The sequence below is a fragment of the Scyliorhinus canicula genome, chromosome 9 (assembly GCF_902713615.1).
Source record: "Scyliorhinus canicula chromosome 9, sScyCan1.1, whole genome shotgun sequence".
In the NCBI taxonomy this organism is placed as follows: domain Eukaryota; kingdom Metazoa; phylum Chordata; class Chondrichthyes; order Carcharhiniformes; family Scyliorhinidae; genus Scyliorhinus; species Scyliorhinus canicula.
Window position 1 is genome coordinate 2,604,708 of NC_052154.1, and position 17,033 is coordinate 2,621,740.

General features: G+C 49.3%; 1 protein-coding gene across 3 annotated transcripts in view; it reads right to left on the bottom strand.

Moving 5' to 3' along the window:
- Positions 1 to 17,033, bottom strand: part of pepd (peptidase D) — a 224,675-nt gene that overhangs the window by 143,697 nt on the left and 63,945 nt on the right. For all 3 annotated transcript variants that reach the window (XR_005461732.1, XM_038806189.1, XM_038806190.1), the window contains exon 7: positions 7,373 to 7,417. Coding sequence is in view for 2 of the 3 variants with exons in the window: in XM_038806189.1 (XP_038662117.1) it covers positions 7,373 to 7,417 (45 nt within the window). In the remaining variant the exon portion in view is untranslated. The remainder of the gene's footprint in view (positions 1 to 7,372; positions 7,418 to 17,033) is intronic.

The following is a 17,033-nucleotide window of genomic DNA, read 5'->3' on the forward strand; positions in this document are numbered from 1 at the left end:
GGCTTACATTAACACTGCAATGAAGTTACTGTGAAAAGCCCCTAGCCGCCACATTCCGGCGCCTGTTCGGGTACACAGAGGGAGAATTCAGAAATCTTAACTGGTATGGGAATTGAACCAGCGCTGCTGGCCTTGTTCTGCATCACAAACCAGCTGTCTAGTCCACTGAGCTAAACCAGCCCTCAGTAAGACTCATGCAGACATGGGGAGAATGTGTAGGCTCCACATGGACAGTAGCCCAGGGATTGAACCTGGGTCCTCGGCGCCGTGAGGCAGCAGTGCTAACCACTGTGCCACCCTATTTTGGCATGTTTTTAACGTGCTATCAAAGGTCAGCTACAGCAGCATAGTATTTTAATTTGGAGTCAACTCTAGTTAATATCTGCCTCTGGGGTCTCAACCTCAAAAGGAATTTTTTACCTACCACTTATCTTTCAAAATCTGAAACTTCTCTCTCATGTGTGAATTTCCCTGCATGGAACACACTTGGGCTTTGCATCCTTATTTGCATTAGCAGAACTGACAAACCCATACCTCAATAAATCATCTTGATATTGCTTTGTTTCTTCTTTGCAGACTGTTAACCAGAGGCCCTGGAGCTCTGCACAGAGCTAACACTCGCACTGCTCTGTCCTGCCCTGGACTCTCCTGTGAAGCTCTCTCCAGCTGATTCTGTTGTGAGATCCTAGCCAGTAGCCTATTTATGTCTCTGGTTGTCACTTATTTTCAGGTAAAGGGCTCTGGCATTGAGTCTGACTCTAGGGCTCAGAAGGGAAGGGGCGAGCATAGAAAAGCAATAGTGATAGGAGACTCAATGGTTAGGGAAATGGATAAGAGATTCTGTGGTCGCGAGCGAGATTCGCGGAAGGTATGTTGCCTCCCGGGTGCCAGGGCCAGGGATGTCTCGGATCGAGTCTACAGGATTCTTAAGGTGGAGGGGGAACAACCAGAAGTCATGGTGCACTTCGGCACCAACGACATAGCTAAGAGAAGGGACAAGGATATAAAGTGATTTTAGAGAGTTAGGTTGGAAGCTAAAGAGCAGGACAAGCAGAGTAGTGATCTCAGGATTGCTACCGGTGCCACATGCTAGTGAGGCAAGGAACAGAGAGCGAGTGCAGCTGAACACGTGGCTACTGGGCTGGTGCAGGAGGGAAGGCTTCAGATATGTAGATCATTGGGATATCTTTTGGGGAAGGTGGGACCTGTACATGAAGGACACATTGCACCTAAACTGGAGGGGCACCAATATCCTGGGTAGGAGGTTTGCTCGAGCTCTTTGGGAGGGTTTAAACTAGTTTGGCAGGGGGATGGGAACCAGAGCTATGGATCAGAGGATAGGATAGCTGTTGAACAGGCAGAAATAGTATGCAGCAAGTCTGTGAGGAGTGATAGACAGTTGTTAGGGCAAAGTTGCACTCAGTGGAATGGGTTAAAGTGTGTCTGTTTCAATGCAAGGAGTGTCAGGAATAAGGGAGATGAACTTAGAGCATGGATCAGTACTTGGAACTACGATGTTGTGGCTATTACGGAGACATGGATTTCACAGGGGCAGGAATGGTTGTTCGATGTTCCGGGGTTTAGATGTTTTCAGAAGAATAGGGAGGGAGGTAAAAGAGGGGGAGTGGCACTGTTAATTCGGGAGTGCACCACAGCTGCAGAAAAGGAGGTAGTCGAGGAGGGTTTGTCTACTGAGTCAGTATGGGTGGAAGTCAGAAACAAGAAAGGAGCAGTCACTTTATTGGGAGTTTTCTATAGACCCCCCCAATAGCAGCAGAGATATAGAGGAACAGATTGGGCAGCAGATCTTGGAAAAGTGCAGAAGTAACAGAGTTGTTGTCATGGGTGACTTCAACTTCCCTAATATTGACTGGAACCTCCTTAGTGCAAATGGTTTGGATGGAGCAGATTTTGTCAGGTGTGTACAGGAAGGATTCCTGACTCAATATGTGGATCGGCCGACGAGGGGGGAGGCCATATTGGACTTGGTGCTTAGCAACGAACCAGGCTAGGTGTCAGATTTCTCGGTGGGAGAGCTTTTCGGTGACAGTGATCAGAACTCCTTGACCTTTACCATAGTCATGGAGAGGGATATGAAGATTGTATGGGACGGTATTTAATTGGAGGAGGGGAAATTATACTGCTACTAGACAGGAGTTGAGGAGCATAAATTGGGAACAATTGTTCTTGGAGGAAATGCACAACAGTAATGTGGGGATTGTTTAAGGAGCACTTGCTGGAGTGCAGGATAGTTTTGTCCCACTGAGACAAGGAAGGAATGGTAAGGTGAAGGAGCCTTGGATGACAAGAGAAGTGGAGCTTCTAGTCAAGAGGAAGAAGGAAGCTTACGTAAGGTTGAGGAAGCAAGGATCTGGCTCGGCTCTAGAGGGTTACAAGGTAGCCAGGAAGGAACTCAAAAATGGACTGAGGAGAGCAAGAAGGGGGCATGAAAAAGCCCTGGCGGGAAGGATTAGGGAAAACCCCAAGGCCTTCGACACTTATGTGAGAAATAAGAGGATGATCAGAGTGAGAGTAGGGCCGATCAGGGATAGCGGAGGGAACTTGTGCCTAGAGTCTGAGGAGATGGGGGAGGCCCTAAATGAATATTTTGCTTCAGTATTCACTAGAGAGATGGACCTTGTTGCTCATGAGAACAGTGTGAACCAGGTTAATAGACTCGAATAGGTTGATATTAAGAAAGAGGATGTGCTGGAAATTTTGAAAAGCATCAGGATAGACAAGTCCCTTGGGCCTGACGGGATATACCCAAGGTTACTACGGGAAGCGAGGGAGGAGATTGCTGCGCCGTTGGCGATGATCTTTGCGTCCTCACTCTCCACTGGAGTAGTATCGGATAATTAGAGGGAGGCGAATGTTGTTCCCCTATTCAAGAAAGGGAATAGGGAAATCTCTGGGAATTACAGATCGATCAGTCGTACGTCTGTGGTGAGCAAAAAATTGGAAAGGATTCTGAGAGATAGGATTTATAATTATTTAGGAAAACAGTTTGATTGAGATAGTCAGCATGGCTTTGTGAGGGGCAGGTCATGCCTCACAATGAAGGTCGGGCAGTGGATGTGGTGTATATGGATTTCAGTAAGGCATTTGATAAGGTTCCCCATGGTCGGCTCATTCAGAACGTTAGGGGGCATGGGATACAGGGAAATTTGGCTGTCTGGATACAGAATTGGCTGGCCGAAAGAAGACAGCGAGTGGTAGTGGATGGAAAGTATTCCGCCTGGAGGTCGGTGACCAGTGGTGTCCCACAGGGATCTGTTCTGGGACCTCTGCTCTTTGTGGTTTTTATAAATGACTTGGATGAGGAAGTGGAAGGGTGGGTTAGTAAGTTTGCCGATGACACGAAGGTTGGGGGAGTTGTAGATAGTGTTGAGGGTTGTTGCAGGTTACAGCAGGACATTGACAGGATGCACAGCTGGGCTGAGAAGTGGCAGATGGAGTTCAACCTTGATAAATGTGAAGTGATTCATTTTGGAATATCGAATTTGAATGCTGAATACAGGGTTACAGGCAGGATTCTTGGAAGTGTGGAGGAACAGAGGGATCTTGGGGTCCACGTATATAGATCCCTCAAAGTTGCCACCCAGGTTGATAGGGTTGTTAAGAAGGGGGATCGAGTTTCAGAGTCGCGAGGTTTTGCTGCAGCTTTATAAAACTCTAGTTAGACCACACTTGGAATATTGTGTCCAGTTCTGGTTGCCTCATTATAGGAAGGATGTGGATGCTTTGGAGAGGGTACAGAGGAGATTTACCAGGATTCTGCCTGGACTGGAGGGCATGTCTTATGAAGAAAGGTTGAGGGAGCTAGGACTTTTCTCACTGGAGTGAAGAAGGCAGAGAGGTGACTTGATAGAGGTGTACAAGGTGATGAGAGGCATGGATAGAGTGGATAGCTAGAGACCTTTCCCCAGGGTGGAAATGGCTGTCACGAGGGGACATAATTTTAAGGTGATTGGAGGAAGGTAGAGGGGAGATGTCAGAGGTAGGTTCTTTACACAGAGAGTAAACCTGGGGGCAGCACGGTAGTTAGCATAAATGCTTCACAGCTCCAGGGTCCCAGGTTCGATTCCCGGCTGGGTCACTGTCTGTGCGGAGTCTGCACGTCCTCCCCGTGTGTGCGTGGGTTTCCTCCGGGTGCTCCGGTTTCCTCCCACAGTCCAAAGATGTGCGGGTTAGGTGGATTGGCCATGCTAAATTGCCCGTAGTATCGTAAAAAGTAAGGTTGGCAGGGGGGTTGTTGGGTTACGGGTATAGGGTGGATACGTGGGTTTGAGTAGGGTGATCATGGCTCGGCACAACATCGAGGGCCGAAGGGCCTGTTCTGTGCTGTACTGTTCTATGTTCTAGTGGTGGCTGTGTGGAATGCACTGCCAGCAGAGGTGGTGGAGTCAGAGTCATTAGGGACTCTTGGACAGGCACATGGACAGCAGTAAATTGAAGGGGTGTAGGTTTGCTTGATTTTAGATTAGGATAAATGGCCGGCACAACATAGTGGGCTGAAGGGCCTGTACTGCGCTGTACTGTTCTATGTTCTAAAATGATCGATCTTCACAATGCTCTTGCCAACAGCTGGAAAATGGAAGCAACTCTGCTCCGTGATTTGGCTCCAAGACAACATACCTGGAGGGCGCTTGACATCAAGTGTGCGTGTCAGGCATCATGAATCGAAGCTGCGCCAGTGCACCGTGCCTCCCTGGGCCATCAATCTAATCAATGAAAATACACGTGTGACCTGCTCTCTGCTGCAGCTTCTGGATGGAAGGCTGCGCCGCCTCATTTATTTTCATGTAAAAGCCGGTAGCAGCGGTTTGGCCCTTCCCCTGCGATCATAACCACCCCGGGAACGGCCCGGCCTATCGCTCCGCAACTCTCTGAACCCCATCCACTGCTCGTGACCCACTTTGAAAAAGCCTGCCATAGAGCACATTGCAGCCAGTGGCTGGGAGTCACAGGAACGAGAGCAAAATGGGCAGGTGATTAATTTGTAGGAATCGGGGGGCAGGGGGACCTGGAGACAAGTTGTGCGATGCGGGAGGAATGACCAGCCAGACCTCGATAGACTCCCACAAAGTGATGGAAAGTGGTCCTTCCAACAAACCTTCCACCCCTCCCCCTGAAAGGTTCTGAAAGGTGCCAACTCGTGGCAACTGGAAGAAGGCATGGAATGGAGTAGGGAGAGCATACATTATCTAAAAGGCCTGCATTCATATAGCACCTGTCACAGCCTCAGCGCATCATGGTCAACAAAGTACTTTCTGAAGTGCAGGCAGTGCTCCGCTGTCGGAAAGATGGCAGCCACAGTGTGCACAGCAAGATCCCACAAACATCAATGTGAGAATGACCAGATCATCTGTCATATTGATTCAAGTTAAGGGATAAACATTGGCCAGGGAGAAATCCCAGGCTCTTCAAGTTAGTGCCGTGGGATCTTTCACATCCGCGGAGTATCGATTTAAAGTCTGATCCGAGAGAATCATAGAATTTACAGTGCAGAAGGAGGTCATTCGGCCCATCGAGTCTGCACGGCTCTTGGAAAGAGCACCCTACCCAAGCCTACACCTCCACCCTATCCCCATAACCCAGTAACCCCACCCAACACTAAGGGCAATTTTGGACACTAAGGGCAATTTAGAATGGCCAATCCACCTAACCTGCACATCTTTGGACTGTGACAGGAAACCGGAGCACCCGGAGGAAACCCACGCAGACACGGGGAGGATGTGCAGACTCTGCACAGACAGTGACCCCAGCCGGGAATCGAACCTGGGACCCTGAAGCTGTGAAGCAATTGTGCTGACCACTATGCTACCGTGCTGCCCTTCTGAGACGGCACTTCTGACAATGCAGCACTCCCTCAGAACTGCAACGGGGTGTCAGCCTGATTCTTGACATCTTTGTAGAGAAGCGGTTTCCAATCACCCTAATGGAAGATGCACAAGCACATCGTGTCTCCCTGGGCCATCAATATAATCAATCAAAATACAGCAACAGAATGCACTGTCTTTTTAAATTGCAATGAAAGTATCTTACAGAATGAGGCCATTCACACCATCGCTGCCGTGCTGGCTCTATGAACAAATTCTCTAATTAATTCCACTCCCCTGCGGCGTCATCTCCCCCCCCCCCCCCCCCCCCCCCCCACCCAAGGTTTTCCTATTCCAAACACTGATCCAATTTCCTTGAGGTTATTGATTCTGTTCCCGCTGCCCTTTCAGGCTGCATCACAACAACTCTGTGTAAATGTGCATCATCACCCTTCCGGGCTTGATGAAGAATGAGAAGTATCAAATTATGCAAAATTATGCTAACTCATTTGGGTGTTTGTGAATTTAAAACACCGATTGTAGGGAAACAATAAGCAGCCGACCCAACTGGAGGTGAGAAATCGCAGAGTCTGAGAGATGGACATGACCTGGCCACACTGACAAATGGAACTAGCTTAACCACAAATATCCATTAAATAAAGGTTGCAAAAATCATTCAGTGAGATTTTTAAATGTGTTTTTGCAGGTACTTATCGTCCTGTAAAGGTTTGGTGTAACTGAAAGTCCTGAAAGACGTACTGTTAGGTGAATTGGACATTCTGTATTCTCCCTCTGTGTACCTGAACAGGCGCCGGAATGTGGCGACTAGGGGATTTTCACAGTAACTTCATTGCAGTGTTAATGTAAGCCGACTTGTGACAATAAAGATTATCATTATATTATTAAACAGCTTGTTAGCTCACCTCAAGAGGCCAGTTGTGTGTCAAACACATTGGGGTGGGCCTGTCGTCCCGTACAGATCCAGATCAGGGTTCCTTCTCGAAAGGACAATGAACCTGCTGGGGGGGTTTTCTTATGCCCCCCCCACCTTTTTATTTTTAGTTTTTGTTCTCAAATTCGCAAACGGTGACAGTGAGGTTTACAGCTCCTGCTCCCCGAGTTACCAGACCAGTCCTCTGAGTTATTAATCTGGTAATAACACCACCAGAAAAACAACACCCAAAAGGCACAGACAAATAAAAAGTGAAAAAGGCTATTGTCATCCAATTCGGACCCCCTGCACAACCCTAATTTCCATTACTCAACCAATGGCAGCCGTGCCGGCAGATACACGGGTCCGGGAATTCCCGCTAAACCTCTCGACTGATCTCTCTTCCTTGAAACTCGATTTGACAACCTTCTAGTTGCCTCAGCTCATGCCATGTGACTCAATACCAAATGTTGTTTCACAACGCTCCTGTGAATGTTTTATATGATATAAATGGAGCCGGGAACGAGTGACTGATACAGCGACACAGACAGCATTCACAATGTTACATAACACCGTGATTCACCCACAGTCACACACACAACTCTGAACAGATACTCACCATTCCATGATTACAGGGTGAAGCAAAGTGTTGTTCACATTGAACCTGGGAACAAGAGAATCAATTTTATTTTAGTTTTCACGAAAATATGCTCTCTGTGCAGAGCTCCTTCAACCCTCTCATCTCCACATTATTCCCATTAGCCCTTTGTTAAACAGAGCAGAAATGGGCTGAAGGTCGTAAAGAGGGAATAAAACACAAATTACGATGTCAGCGGGCTGAGAGAGGGAGGTTCAGTTACAATGTCAGGTCGAAATCAGTGCGAGTGAATCTACACACTGAAAAAGCTAATTCACCAGATACTGACCAATTACATCACTTATCAAAGCACCGCCGGCAACTCTGACCCTTGGAAACTGCCCCCCCCCCCCCCCCCTCCCACCCGCACCCCCCCCCCCCCAAATAACTCTGCCCCTTGGAAACTGCCCCCCCCCCCTCCCACCCAAATAACTCTGCACCTGGAAACTGCCCCCCCCCTCCCACCTGCACCCCCCCCCCCCAAATAACTCTGCCCCTTGGAAACTGCCCCCCCCCCCCAAATAACTCTGCACCTGGAAACTGCCCCCCCATCCCACCTGCACCCCCCCCCCCCAAATAACTCTGCACCTGGAAACTGCCCCCCCCTCCCACCTGCACCCCCCCCCCCAATAACTCTGCCCCTTGGAAACTGCCCCCCCCCCCAAATAACTCTGCACCTGGAAACTGCCCCCCCCTCCCCCCCAAATAACTCTGCCCCATGGAAACTGACCCCCTCCCATCTGCACCCCCCCCCCCAATAACTCTGCACCTGGAAACTGCCCCCCCCTCCCACCCGCACCCCCCCCCCAATAACTCTGCCCCGTGGAAACTGCCCCCCCTCCCACCCGCACCCCCCCCCCAATAACTCTGCCCCGTGGAAACTGCCCCCCCCCTCCCACCCGCACCCCCCCCCCCCCCCCAATAACTCTGCACCTGGAAACTGCCCCCCCTCCCACCCGCACCCCCCCCAATAACTCTGCCCCGTGGAAACTGCCCCCCCCACCCCAAATAACTCTGCCCCTTGGAAACTGCCCCCCTCCACCACTCGCAACCCCCCCTCGCCAAAATACCTCTGCCCCAGCGAACCACACACCCAACGCCCACCTCAACAACTCTGCCCCTTGGAAACCGCACTATCCTCCCCAACTCAAAGAGTTGGAAACCACAGCCCCCCAAAAAACCCTGCCCTTGGAAATTGCACCCCCTGCCTCAACTCTGTCCCTATAAACTGCACCCTCCTCCCCACCAGCAACCCCCAACTCTGTTACTGGAAACCACCACCCCCCCCCCCCCCCCCCCCCCCAAACTATGTCCCTGGAACCGCACCGCACCCCCTCCCGTCCCAACTTGCAACTCTGCCTCTTCCCTGGCAACTTTCTCCCAGAACCCATACCCCCCCCTCTCCCCCAGCAACTCTACCCCTGAAAACCCCCCCCTTCCCTCCACCCCCTCTGCCTTTGGAACCCCCCCCCCCCCCCCCACCCCAGCAACTCAACCCCTGGAAACGTCACCTTGACCCCAGAAGCCCACACCTTCAGAAAGCTCCCACACACCATCACCTTTCACCCCCACTGAAGGTGTTTTGGGTAAAGTGTTTATTCAAAATTAACAAAGTCCTCTTGCTTGGTGCAGGTTTCACTAACCCTCCGCCTCGTCGATCTGGTTTGAAAACTGGGACTGGAACCAGCACAGCAGGAAAACAACTGGAAGCTTTCAGAATAATAAAATTATTCGATAACAAGGACATGAGGAGATAAAATAGGAGAACCAGGTGCAGGAGACATTAAAACAATAGAAACTGCCCCATGCTCTAATTTGCACAGTCGGAATGTTCCAAATAAAATCAATGCAGTCACCAACAGAGGTCACAGTCAAGCACCCAACAAGACCCCACAATGAAGCAAGTTGAATGATCAGTTAGTCTGGTGTGAGTGGTGTTTGATGAGGGATTCATGGTTCGTCAACAGTCTCTGACTGCAACACAGTAGCATGGTGGTTAGCATCAATGCTTCACAGCTCCAGGGTCCCAGGTTCGATTCCCGGCTGGGTCACTGTCTGTGTGGAGTCTGCACGTCCTCCCCGTGTCTGCGTGGGTTTCCTCCGGGTGCTCCGGTTTCCTCCCACAGTCCAAAGATGTGCGGGTTAGGTGGATTGGCCATGCTAAATTGCCCGTAGTGTCCTAATAGTAAGGTTAAGGGGGGAGTTGTTGGGTTACGGGTATAGGGTGGATACATGGGTTTGGGTAGGGTGATCATTGCTCGGCACAACATCGAGGGCCGAAGGGCCTGTTCTGTGCTGTACTGTTCTACGTCTATGTCTATGACTGGTTCGCCAAATATAATTCCGTTAGATCAGCAGCAAGGACCATCTCAAATTTGTCAAGGCAAGGGGGTGCTGGAGAAGCTGGAATTATATTCCTTCGAGCAGGGAAGGTTAAAGGGAGGTTTCATAAAGGTGCTCAAATTATTAAGTGTTCCAGAGACAGCAGGGTCTGTAATCAGAGGAGCCAGATTGAAACAAAGTCAATAGTAACTTTCAAAAGGGAAATGGATAAATGGATACAGACCCGAAATACTGAGGGAGGCAGGAGAGGAAATTGCTGAGGCCTTGACAGAAATCTTTGGATCCTCACTGTCTTCAGGTGATGTTCCAGAGGACTGGAGAATAGCCAATGTTGTTCCTTTGTTTAAGAAGGGTAGCAAGGATAATCCAGGCAACTACAGGCCGGTGAGACTTACGTCAGTGGTAGGGAAGTTACTGGAGAGAATTCTTCGAGACAGGATCTATTCCCATTTGGAAGCAAATTAGTGAGAGGCAGCACGGTTTTGTGAAGGGGAGGTCATGTCTCACTAACTTGATAAGAGTTTTTCGAGGAGGTCACAAAGATGATTGATGCAGGTAGGGCAGTGGATGTTGTCTATATGGACTTCAGCTGGGCCTTTGACAAGGTCCCTCATGGCAGACTGGTACAAAAGGTGTAGTCACACAGGATCAAAGGTGAGCTGGCAAGATGAATACAGAACTGGCTAGGTCATAGAAGGCAGAGAGTAGTAATGGAAGGGTGCTTTTCTGATTGGAGGGCTCTGACTAGTGGTGTTCCGCAGGATTCAGTGCTGGGACCTTTGCTGTTCGTGGTATATATAAATGATTTGGAGGAAAATGTAACTGGTCTGATTAGTAAGTTTGCAGACGACACAAAGGTTGGTGGAATTGCGGATAGCGATGAGGACTGTCACAGGATACAGCAGGATTTAGATCGTTTGGAGACTTGGGCAGAGAGATGGCAGATGGAGTTAATCAGGACAAATGTGAGGTAATGCATTTTGGAAGGTCTAATGCAGATATACATTGAATGGTAGAACTCTCAGAGTATGGACAGTCAGAGAGACCTAGGTGTACAGGTCCACAGGTCACTGAAAGGGGCAACACAGGTGGCAAAGGTAGTCAAGAAGGCATATGGCATGCTTGCCTTCATTGGCCGGGGCATTGAGTATAAAAATTGGCAAGTCATTTTGCAGCATTATAGAACCTTAGTTAGGCCACACTTGGAGTATAGTGTTCAATTCTGGTCGCCACACTACCAGAAGGATGTGGAGGCTTTAGAGAGGGTGCAGAAGAGATTTACCAGGATAGAACATAGAACAGTACAGCATAGGACAGGCCCTTCGGCCCTCAATGTTGTGCCGAGCCATGATCACCCTACTCAAACCCACGTATCCACCCTATACCCGTAGCCCAACAACCCCCCCCCCTTAACCTTACTTTTATTAGGACACTACGGGCAATTTAGCATGGCCAATCCACCTAACCTGTTGTTACCTGGTATGGAGGGCATTAGCTATGAGGAGCGGTTGAATAAACTCGGTTTGTTCTCACTGGAACGACGGAGGTTGAGGGGCGACCTGACAGAGGTCTACAAAATTATGAGGGGCATAGACAGAGTGGATAGTCAGAGGCTTTTTCCAAGGGTAGAGGGGTCAATTACTAGGGGGCACAGGTTCAAGGTGCGAGGGGCAAGGTTTAGAGATGCACGAGGCAAGTCTTTTTTACACAGAGGGTAGTGGGTGCCTGGAATTCGCTGCCGGAGGAGGTGGTGGAAGCAGGGACGATAGTGACATTTAAGGGGCATCTTGACAAATACAAGAATAGGATGGGAATAGAGGGATACGGACCCCGGAAGTGCAGAAGATTGTAGTTTAGTCGGGCAGCATGGTCGGCACAGGCTTGGAGGGCCGAAGGGCCTGTTCCTGTGCTGTACTTTTCTTTGTTCTTTGTTCTCTTTGAAAGGGGAATGATTAGCAGGGCTATGGGTGAAAGGCAAGGAGCAGCGGGACTGTGAGGTAATTCTTTCAAAGTCCTAACCACTCGCTGTGTGAATCTGTCTCCACCACACTCAGACAGTACATTCCAGACCCTAACCACTCGCTGTGTGAATCTGTCTCCACCACACTCACAGACAGTACATTCCAGACCCTAACCACTCGCTGTGTGAATCTGTCTCCACCACACTCACAGACAGTACAGTCCACACCTTAACCACTCGCTGTGTGAATCTGTCTCCACCACACTCACAGACAGTACATTCCAGATCCTAACCACTCGCTGTGTGAATCTGCCTCCATCACACTCACAGACAGTACATTCCAGATCCTAACCACTCGCTGTGTGAATCTGTCTCCACCACACTCACAGACAGTACATTCCACACCCTAACTACTCGGAGTAATTTTTTTTACTTGTATCACTGTTGCTTTGTAGCTTCCTTCTTCACTGAAAGCAGTCTGATGACAGCAGAGTCTGACATCCTCCTCAGATGTTTGATGGAATAACGATAGTTCCTCACTGTGAGCACCTTCAAAACCATTTCTCCCCACCCTAAAATGATGACAAACAGCTCATCAGCAAGTCCTCTGGACCTGGGATCAGCTCATTTCCATTGCAATCCTGTAATCACTCACTTAACAAGCATGTCAAGTGCCAACTTGTCCAGATCTACTCTGCTCCACTTACATCTTCATTTGATAATCACCACTTTAATTAAGTTTCTCCCGAAATAAGCTTTCAAGATAAAATCCTGGTGTGACCTGCGGATGCTGTAAAACCAAAGTATTTAAAATGCTATCGTAAGACCATGAGCCATAGGAGCAGAATTAGGCCATTCGCCCCATCGAGTCCGCTCCACCATTCAATGAGATTATGACGGATGTGATAATTCTCAACTCCACTTTCCTGTCTTATCCCCACAACCTTTGATTCCCTCGCTGATTAAAAATCAGTCTCTCGCAGCCTTGAACATACTTAATGACCGAGCCTCTACAGCTCTCTGCGGTAAAGATTCACTACCCTCTGGGAGAAGAAATTCCTTCTCATCTCCGTCTTAAATGTGTGACTCCTTACTCTGACTCCTAGGCTCTCCCACAAGGGGAAACACCCTCACAGCATCGACCCTATCTCCAAGGCTGCTCCCGTTCTATCTACCTGATCTCGCCCCTTCAGCATCTCTTTCCACCACTATTTCGCTCATATATCTGTCTAGTTTCCTTTTGAAAACATTTTTGCCACAACTGCTCCCTGTGGTAGTGAGTTTCACATTCTCCCCACTCTGAGCAATGACACTCTCATTTCCCTAATCGCACACTTCCTTAAATCAGCCTCGGCTGATTCAAAAGGTCACAAGGGCAGAGAGCAGAGTCCGGAATCTAGGCGGACGCTCCGGAACCATGGGGAATGCTGCACTGGAGATGTTGAGTTTCAGAAGAAACATTAAACCTAGGCCCTGTCTGGGCTCGAGTAGAATTACTGGATCCCAGACTGCTCAGCCCTTTGTCAGATTTGACCCTGAACGGACACATCCGGCTGCCTATCTCTGGCATCACTAAGATTGTCTGTTTCCATCACCCATTGCCTCAGCTGATGTGGTGCTGAAGCTCTTCCCAGTGCCTATGGTACCTCCAGACCTGATTATTCCAACGCAATCCCAAAGTTCTACCCACCATAAATCAGGTCATCCAAAAGCCTTCTCCATCTCCGAGCTCACAACAAGCCTCATTTCCCTGGCACCGTTGTGCTCACTGGCCAACACTGGCTGCCGGTCAAGTAATGCCACAATTTTAACATTTTCAACCTTTTTTCATATCTGTCCCTGGCCTTCCCCCTTCCTATCTCTCTAATCCCCTCCACATCCACAATCCTCTGATTTACCTTCACACACCTAACTCTGGTCACTTCAGCACCGCCAACTTTAACTGCTGCATTACTGCTGCTGAGGCACCAAACCTATCCCCTTCTTGCTCTCTTTCCATCTCCAAGACACTTCTTAACATCTACCTCACCTTCCATGGCTCCGTGTCAAACCTTGCTTTGTAATGGGCACCCTGGAACGTTTCATCATATTAAAAACACAATGTTTTTCTCTGAGACGGTGAGTCCCTGGAACTCTTTCTCCCGAGGCAGAGGAAGCCGAGTCTCTGAATATTTTTACGGCAGAGCTGGATAGATTCTTGATTAACAAGAGGGTAAAAGGTTATCGGGGTGGGCAGGAATGTGGGACTGAGGTTACAATCCGATCAGCCGTGTTCAAATTGAATGGCAGAACAGGTTTGAGGGGCCGAGTGGCCAACGGCCCCCACCAGCGTGACACGATTCCCGCCCCTGGAGAATCCGGCAGCTGGCGTCGGGGCGGGATTCACGCCGCCCCCGGCGAGTGGTCGGAGAATCCCGCCCATCATCTGTATTTGATCTTCCAGAACAAGGTGCTTTAATTCTGAAAGGCTGGCTGGCATTAACAGGCCCTGTCTGGAGTCTAAATGAGATGCGTGATTGCATGTAGCCCACCTCAGCAATAAGCAGCAATCACTTCTTTACTAGCTTGGAACAAGGGTCAGGACTTGCCTTGTTAGCAATTTTCAACTCCACTTTATGAGCCTATTTATGAAATCTAATTTCACTGGGGGTAAAGGGGCAAAGGATTAGCAGACAATAAAACATTTCACAATGTGTAATTTTTTGCCAGGCTGGTTAAGGCTTCCATTCTAATCAGGTTTTATTATCTGTGTATACATATATTGGGCGTTCTGAAAGCTGATTGATTTTCATTTGCTGTGTGTGACTGCACTGCAGGATTTGCTGTGAGAGTCTTCTGGAGGTTAGCGGTGGACCTTTCCCTCCAGAGAAACATCTTTATTAACCCTTTCAGTGAATTAGAAATGAAAAGGGAAGTGCAGTTAAACATCTTGATGAATTAACTCTGCACACACTCAGCGTATCAGAATTTAAACAGTGTCTTGGGGAGGGGCAGCACCATCGGGTGGGGCAGAGCTGGTGCAGACTCCCTCCCAGGGGTTGACAAAACCGGGACTTGCATTCACATAGAGCCTTTCGCAACATCCCCATGCCCCAAACCGTTTACAGTCAATTACGTACTTTTAGAATGTTCGTAAAGTGGAAAGCAGGGCGGCCAATCCACGCACAGCAAGATCCCACAAACGGCATTGCAATAAAAGATCAAATAATCTGCTTTCATGATGGTTAGGGATAAATATTAGCCAGGTCACCGGTGAAGTCAGTGCCCAACGTTAGATGTCATTCTGCAATTGGACAATATTTGTTAAACAATCCTGAGTCTGCTCAGAACAATTTTTTTTAATACATTTCGAGTTCCCAATTAATTGTTTCCAATTAAGGGGCAATTTAGCATGTTCAATCCACCTACCCTGCACATCTTTGGGTTGTGGGGGCGAAACCCACGCAGACACGGGGAGAATGTGCAAACTCCACACGGACAGTGACCCAGAGCTGGGATCGAACCTGGGACCTCACGGCGTGAGGCAGCAGTGCTAACCCACTGTGCCACCGTGCTGCCCTTGGTCAGAACGATTTTGACAACCAGTTGAATATTATCAGTCGGGCTGCAGTGTGGCTCACTCACAGGGCCCTGTTCTTTGCAGACAGAAAGAACGTGTATACACATAGCGCATGTTTCAACTGAACAAAATAGGTGTCAGCTGTTTATTCCCCAGGGTAGTGTCTTTTTTTAAAATAAACATTTTATTGAGGTATTTTTTTGGCATTGCAACAGCAGCAATATAAACAATGTACATGAGACCATAAACATAGTGCAATACCACCTCCCTCCCTAACAGGTCCCACCATTAATAACCTCCTAATCTACGCTAACCTAAACCCCCCCTTCTGCTGATGATTAATTTTCCGCAAAGAAGTCGATGAACAGCTGCCACCTCCGGGTGAACCCTAACAGTGACCCTCTCAAGGCGAACTTGATTTTCTCCAGAGAAAGCTAGCCATGTCCGATAGCCAGGTCTCTGACTTCGGGGGCTTTGAGTCCCTCCAAGCTAATAGTATCCGTCTCCGGGCTACCAGGGAAGCAAAGGCCTCCCAGGGCAATGTCTTGACTAATCAGAATCAATCTGCCTGGTTTGAATTCAAACAAAGCTTGCCAATCAGTCAGCACTCTCTTCTCATGAAGTATAAATTGTTCCGTTTATGTTTGGTATTCTGGCGAATGTCCTGACGAGTGCTAGGCGAGAAGCTTTAACATGTGTCTGTTTTCAGCGATAAAACTAAAAGCACATAAGCACAGATCCTGGTAAATAGGAACGATAAAGAGCAGCAAGAATGGCGGGCGTGATCTCGCACATGCGCGGTCCGGCTGGGGTTTTCTTCACCGGGCAATATGACGGAGCCCGACAGGGACCCGGCGCGGAGGAAAGAAGGCCCCCACAGAAACAGCCCGCCCGCAGGATCAGTAGGCCCCGATCGCGGGCCAGGCCACCGTGGGGCCCCCCGGGGTCGGATCCCCCCCACGTGCCACACCCAGGACCACCCCCGTACACTTACCTGCCAGGTCCCTCCGTGCGTGAGGTGAGTAATTCACGCCGGCGGGACTGGCCAAAACTGGATGGCCACTCGGCCCATCGGAGCCCGGAGAATCGCCCGGGGGGGGGGGGGGGGGGGGCGGACGCTGTCAACGGCCCCCGACCAGCGTGGCGAGAATCCCGCCACCACCCGAAAAACAACGCCGGAGAATAGGGGATTCACGCCTCCCCTTGGGGATTTTCCCACCCGGTGGGGCATTGGAGAACCCCAGCCCAGGTTTTTAAAGGAAGTAGGTGAGAACATTGCAGATATCCTAACCATAATCTTCAAAGTTCTCCAGTTTCAGGGACCATTCCGTTAGACTGGAAAGTGGTGCATGTCACTCTGCTATTTAAAAATGAAGACGGGAAAACCAGGGAGTCATGGAGCAACTCGCCCAACATCCGGCATGGTTTTGTAAAGGGTGGTCAGGCCTGATGAATCTGATTGAATTATTTTGGAACAATAACTAAAGTAGTGGACAGGTGAATGTTTCCGGATGTTGCCTGGTATGGAGGGACGATCAAATGAGGAAAGGCCAAAGGACTTGAGGCTGTTTTTGTTAGAGAGAAGAAGGTTAAGAGGGGACTTAATTGAGGCATACAAGATGATCAGAGGATTAGATAGGATGGACATAGAGAGCCTTTTTCCTCGGATGGTGACGTCCAGCACGAGGGGACATAGCTTTAAATTGAGGGGAGATAGATATAGGACAGATGTCAGAGGTAGGTTCTTTACTCAGAGAGTAGTACGGGCGTGGAATGCCCTG